The sequence below is a fragment of the Hakea prostrata genome, unplaced genomic scaffold (genome assembly GCF_041222555.1).
Source record: "Hakea prostrata isolate BN-2017 unplaced genomic scaffold, UWA_Hpros_2 contig_18, whole genome shotgun sequence".
Taxonomy (NCBI): Eukaryota; Viridiplantae; Streptophyta; class Magnoliopsida; order Proteales; family Proteaceae; genus Hakea; species Hakea prostrata.
This window is the reverse complement of record NW_028291137.1, coordinates 303,413-309,612: the sequence shown is the minus strand read 5'-3', so window position 1 is coordinate 309,612 and position 6,200 is coordinate 303,413. Positions and strand designations below refer to the sequence as shown.

The 6,200-nt window shown below is 37.0% G+C and overlaps 1 protein-coding gene and 1 non-coding gene across 2 annotated transcripts; both read right to left on the bottom strand.

Moving 5' to 3' along the window:
- Positions 1–1,926: 1,926 nt before the first annotated feature.
- LOC148999284 (signal recognition particle RNA) lies at positions 1,927–2,238 on the bottom strand. The gene has a single exon (XR_016170984.1).
- Positions 2,239–2,374: 136 nt separating this feature from the next.
- LOC148999283 (uncharacterized) lies at positions 2,375–5,398 on the bottom strand. The gene is made up of 5 exons (XM_089141313.1): positions 5,309–5,398; positions 4,983–5,090; positions 4,259–4,426; positions 2,608–2,697; positions 2,375–2,446 (listed from the first exon to the last, which is right to left on the bottom strand). The coding sequence occupies exons 1-5, from the start codon at positions 5,396–5,398 to the stop codon at positions 2,375–2,377; spliced, it is 528 nt and encodes a 175-aa protein (XP_088997439.1).
- Positions 5,399–6,200: the final 802 nt, after the last annotated feature.

The window sequence follows — 6,200 nt, the reverse complement described above, 5'->3', positions numbered from 1 at the left end:
ATGAAATAATCAAAGACATTCAAGACGATGTCCCTTGGTGTATGCTTTTTGCTGATGATATTGTGTTGATAGATGAGATTCAAGTGAGAATTAATATCAAGTTAGAATTATGGAGAGAAGCTTTAGAATCAAGATGCTTTAAATTAGGTAGAACGAAGATAGAATATCAGTTTGCAACTTTAGTCATGATCGGGCAAACAATGAGGTGGTGAAACTTGAGATGAGGAGATTCCTCAGAGTGATTATTTTAAGTACTTAGGTTCAATCATAAATAAAAAAGGTGATATAGAGGATGGCATTTCCCAAATAATTAAAATAGAGTGGATGAAGAGGAGAGGTGCATCTGGGGTCTTGTGTAATCGACGTATTCCATTAAAGCTTAAAGGAAAATTCTATAGAATCGTCGTTCAACCAGCTAAGGTGTATCATGCAGAGTGTTGGGTTGTTAAAAGAATCATATAGATAAACTCGTTGTAGCAAAAATGAGGATGCTAAAATGCATGAGTGGCAAAATTAGTAAGGACAAGATAATGAATCATTATATTAGAGTTGGTTTGGGAGTTGCTCCCATAAGTGATAAGCTTTGGAAAAATCATTTAAGGTGGCATGACCATGTTCAATGGAGATCTATAAATGCCCATGTACGGAGAAATAATATAATCTAGATTGAAAGAACTAGAAGAACTAGGGGTAGACCTAAGATAACCTTAAGAGAAGTGGTGAGAAATGATAATGCATAGCTTAGGCCTTGTATCTAGCATGACCTCAAACAGAATTAATTGGAAGACAAGAATCCATGTAGCCGACCCCATTTAGTTGGGACAAGGCTTATTGTTGTTGTTATTGAAGGTCCACCCAGTATCTTTTGCCTACTTCGTTGCTCACTCCTAATACTTATGTCAATCTTCATCTTCACTAGTTTACCAATGTGCCTTTAAACAATTTGACATCATCACTTCTTTAACCACTTCCATTTTCTTGGGGTGATGGTGCTAGTACCAGATCTGGCATAAAAAAAATCCTCTAGACCTAGTGATAACGACACTTCCCTCGTTGAGATTCATTGACCTCTGCTAATCAAGACAAAACAAACAAAAAATGGTTTAAAGTAGGCGTGAATAATAAAGTGCCATAACTAAGCTTTTTTTTTAAATTTCCAACCACATTCTGTGTTGGAGATGACTCCATGGGATCAAGAGCCAAATAATTCAAGAAAGAAAGTGGAAGATAAAAAGAAGAAGAAAGGGTTACACCACTTTTAGGGTTCAATGAAACTAGAAGTAATAGCCCCTCATGGGAGGGACTAGAAACTCACAGCGTGGCCGGAGTTAAACCTGGAAACCTTAACTGTAGATTTTTCACTATAATCTCCTGCATCAACTACTACTCAGGTGCTAGAATCGTTCATCAACTAAGGGGTCGACACAGCCTCAATTTAATTGACTGTTATTACCATTAGCCTTGATTTAGCCATGAAAATACTAACCAAGACGTACAGATATATATCATATATCACATTAGCAACTGGCGGAGTATACTACTTGGTTGTGTAGATCTTGCACCAGCACAAGAACGAACGAGTGAGAGAGAGAGAGAGTCTCTTGTTGGCACGTTCTGTTCAGCTTTCTATGCTCTTTATATCCGCCTTTCTGATTGTCTTTTTGTGTTACACCTCATACATAAAAAAAGAAAATATTCTACAGACTTCCAAACTAATTAATTACTTCAAGGAGAAAAGTTCAATGTAGATAGGGGCATTGCCCAAACTAGAGGTGGCCAAACCAACAAGCTAGCTACACCATTAAACTCAGCCCAACAAGAGCTGATAGAAGGGGGAAAGAAAAGGGAAAGAAAGAAGAAAGACGAATGGAAAAGAGCTGATAGAAGGGGGAAAGAAAAGGGAAAGAAAGAAGAAAGACGAATGGAAAAAGTGACCGTCCGATTAGGGACATCTCGTGGGGTTACAATGGGTTCAAGGTGCACCAGCCTGTTATCCTTCCACTGCTGGGAGTGGGAGGTTATCGCTGTCGCTGCTCTGTGAAACCAGCCTGGCGCATTACCCTCCACTCTAAGAACCATGAAGTGTAAGCCTTCGCCTAAACCACATGATTCAACTCCCCACTTGGAATGGGCAGACTAGCAAAGCTACACCATTAAACCCAACCCAACTAGAGCTGAGCCAGCGTTCAATCACCTTAATGCCCCGCTTGGTTACAAGCTCTTGCTATGGAGCTCGGCATTAAACTTGTACAATACGTGCTTACATAAAAAAGATGGATTTTTAGAAAACTCCCAATGTGGGACTATTAAGATGGCATCTTGGCAATGTAAGATTGGGAGTGAAAGACCAAAAGAGGGCTTTGTGTTTCAGTCACTACTGCAATGCATAGTTTTCCAACTGTATTGTCAATTTGTCAATTTTTGTTGAAATCCAGTCATAATGTTTCTGCATGATATGCAAACCTTAACCCTCAAATTCAAAACAAATACAATCCTCCCAGAAAGTCTTTACTCTTTACTTGAGAAATGCGTCTTTTCCATGCCAAAGATGCACTAATAAAAAAATCTTCCTTTCACCCTCTCAAACTTAGCTCGCGGGTTAATTACCTTAATTGGGAACTTTTCATCTTCATCATAGCTTGAGTAGTCCTCCCCTTTAGTCAAGCTTCTAATACTGTACGATTTTGTTCCATCTCTCTGAAAAAATGAGATTCATGTGTACCTTTAATTAGGAAAAATACATTTAACAAGGGAATTGAAAACATACTAAGCTTTAGTGAAATGAAGTGTACTAGAGATTTAATATGTACCAAAAAAACAGGACAAAAAAAATAAAAAATAAATAAAAATAAAGGTTTAATACCCCCAACCCCAATTTCGTGCCCCATTTGGTTATATATTGGCAAGAAAATTAATAGCTTTTCAATTTTGTACTTTTGATTCCATTTTTTATTATTACATATATACCCTCCAAATTTATAACCCATTATAAATTTCTCTTTGTGCCTAATATCGTTAATTTTAAATACCCTTAGTTTTGAATTATTGTCAAAAGCTTTTTTTATTTATAACTTAATTAATTTATAAATATACACGATACAAGAAGAGGGATAGACATTGTAAACTAGCATGAAGCATTGATTTCTCTTGGTTCCTTGTGTAATTTCAAAAGGAGAGAGAGAGACACAATATGCTTTAACTAGAGTGCATTAATGTTGTGCTCAACCTTTTCACAGAAACAATTAAATGAAAATATCAATTACTAAATATGCACATACAATGCATCATTAAGAATTCCTAATGCATGCTTTAAAACCATGAGTATGCAAAACGGAAAAAAGGAGATTTTTTGGGTAAAAAAGGAAGCTAGTTTTTCTTTTCCTTTTCTTAACTAAAAATGGATTCACATTTTTTGCAGCACCTAGTTTAGCGGCAATTCATTGGTTAGCTACCAATGAGCACCATGTGTCCCCTAAGAATTTCTAACCATTGGATTATGACGTTCTTAAGCTGGTGATCTCTTTGAACTGTTCCCTCCGGTGATCTCTTCTGATTTTCTCTACTTAATGTTCTTTACGGGAGTATCAATAATTTAAACTACATTTTAAGAAATAATAATATTAGTTATGATACTCTCGTAAAGAACATTAAGTAGAGAACATCCCAGCAAAAATAATGAAAATCAATAAACATAGAACGGAAACAGACTTAAAAGATATTCATTTTCTGAAAAGAAACAAAAAGAGCTTGAATTGCAAAAAGCAGTTGCTTGAATTTTCATAATCATAATAAGTAAAAATGTATCCTCATCTTGTAGGACTGCCTCATGGATTAAGTAACTAAATGAAATAAAAACAATACTAATGCAAATAAGAGACAAGATAGGTCTATCCAAGGATTTGCAGTCTCTAGACGTATTTGACTGTTCTTCTTGTAGGAAATCTTTTAATGAAGGTCAAATAAATTACAGCATTTAGATTTAATCATGTGTAATATTTGAATATAAAAATACTTATGAATTTAATCTATTCAATTAGAATATTAAATTACTAAATCCTGTGACTCACTAGCACTCATTATGAAAACCTTCCCAAAAAGAGGATCCAAAATTCTCATAAATGAGAACAAATTGAGCTAATTATAATGGCAAATTTCTTGATTAAGAATAATATCAATGATGAGTTAATTAGTTCAGTCACTATTATGCCGAGGGCTGCAGGAATTATCAAATTATATATCGGATAGTATATGAACTTACAGATTCTGCTTTCCATCCACGTCCAAAAACGAAACCCTCAGGGGAAAGTCCATTGCAATAAAATAACATCAGCGGAGAGTATCTATCAGATCGACCGTTTAAATGTATCAGAGGGCGACCATGGCCAGGGATCATTGTCAAAGTTCCTTGTCTCCCACAGTTCTTGCACTGGCAAAAAGCACAAAAATGAAATTGATGTAATTAAACCTCAAAAATAAATTCCTACAAGAAGAAAACCCCTAAAAGAAAAATGCAGAGGCTAAAAATAGGTTTGCGTCGAACACAAGGAAGCAAAGCGAAATGAAGAAAAGGTTCACTGTTATGGATATGTGCTGGCCGTGCCAGACACAGCCGCAGGCAAGGACAGCGCCAGCCATGCATTGATACTTCGGTACGGGAAAAGATTTCATTGGCACTCCTGTCTGCAAACCCAGACGGCGATGCTTTCGCACGAGAAGAACACACTCAAAAGTAAAATATCAATGGCGATAAGGAGAAGAAAGTTCTCCGGTTTGCAAAATACGTAGCACACACATAAATGGATATTCTCAAAGATCAAGATCAAGATCAAGAGTGATTTTCTCAAAGAAAGTTTACGATATTCAACTAAAGGAACTAAGTAGAGAAATAATGATTACCAGTCGCAAGAAGAAAACGGCAATGGCGAACGAGAGTGGAAGGTTTCTAACAACATAGAAGACAAAAGCTAGTGAAAGAGAGAGACCTTCTGAACCAGATTAGTGGTGTCCCTGCAATTGGGAGTTGGAACAGTTACATTCAAGGTCACCCAAGATTCCTTCTCACTAAGCAGTCCACATCCCTCGCATTTCATCTAAAAGGAAATAAAAACAAACAACAAACAAGAGTTCAGAAGCCACGACCAGATCGATCAAGAAAAAGAAGTTTCAGAGTTGGTCTGAAACAAACAAATAGATCGAAAGAACACATGAAAAATACTAAAACAAAATCAAGAAGACCTAGAATATATTTAAGAGCAACAGATCTTGATCTGAATAAGAAAGAAGCATTTGAGGATTGAGAGAAGAAGACCTTGAAGCGGTACCGGAAGTTTGGATCATCACATCCACCTGCTGGTTGAAGATTGGTGAGGTTTTCGAGCTTAGCGGTTATCTGCAACATCGTGTTGTAGCCCATTTTGTTTTGCTTTGCAAACCTGAGATGTTAGATGATGAACTACTCTTACTCCTCTCTCTCGTCTTATATTGCAGATGGAATTGCTCTCCGGTACTCTTTAACCTATTTCATATTTTTCCTCTTTATCTCCAAGACTCCAACTCTGCTAGGGTGGCCCCACCCCGGGTAGTAAGTAGCAACACAATGTTCCGTTAGAAGTACACGTGGCGATATTACAAAATAAGAGTCCTTAATGGGTCCCACTAGAAAGGGAAATGCAAAATGCATGCGGCGTGAGCTAGCCTTGACTCAGTGTGACTGCAAGTCCGATTATGAATCTCTCTGTTGTGAGGATCATCGAAGCCATTGATCTGATCAGACGGTTAAGGTTCATCTGATCTATTTCAATTTTATGCCTAGGCTATAGCACCGTCAATAGTCAGGCAAAGAATGCGAGATTTTTTTTTTTTTTTTTGGTACAAAGGTTCTTTTTATATATAGGGATAGGGATATTACATATGCCGCCGGTAAGAGTTGAACCCATGACCTCTCCACTGAGAAGCAGGTTCCTAACCATCCTACTACTTCTCCATTGGCGGAATGCGAGATTGTTGTGGCGTAATTTTAAGCCAGGGACACAATGTCAGTGATATGTGGCCGAAGCTACACGATGTAACACAACCAATTGATACTGGATTTGCAATATGTCGGCGATATATTGCCGAAAGTTTCAGAATTTGTGAAATGTTGGCGAAAGTCACCGTTTATCTATATTTTCCAATGACTTTCTCTTTATTATCCATTTCAT

Coding starts and splice junctions, on each gene's coding strand:
- LOC148999283 (XM_089141313.1), bottom strand. CDS start 5,398: ATGTTGCAGATAACCGCTAAGCTCGAAAACCTCACCAATCTTCAACCA. Junction 5,091..5,308: donor ACTTCCGGTACCGCTTCAAG/GTCTTCTTCTCT, acceptor ATTTCCTTTTAG/ATGAAATGCGAGGGATGTGG. Junction 4,427..4,982: donor CCACTAATCTGGTTCAGAAG/GTCTCTCTCTTT, acceptor GCTTTTTGCCAG/TGCAAGAACTGTGGGAGACA.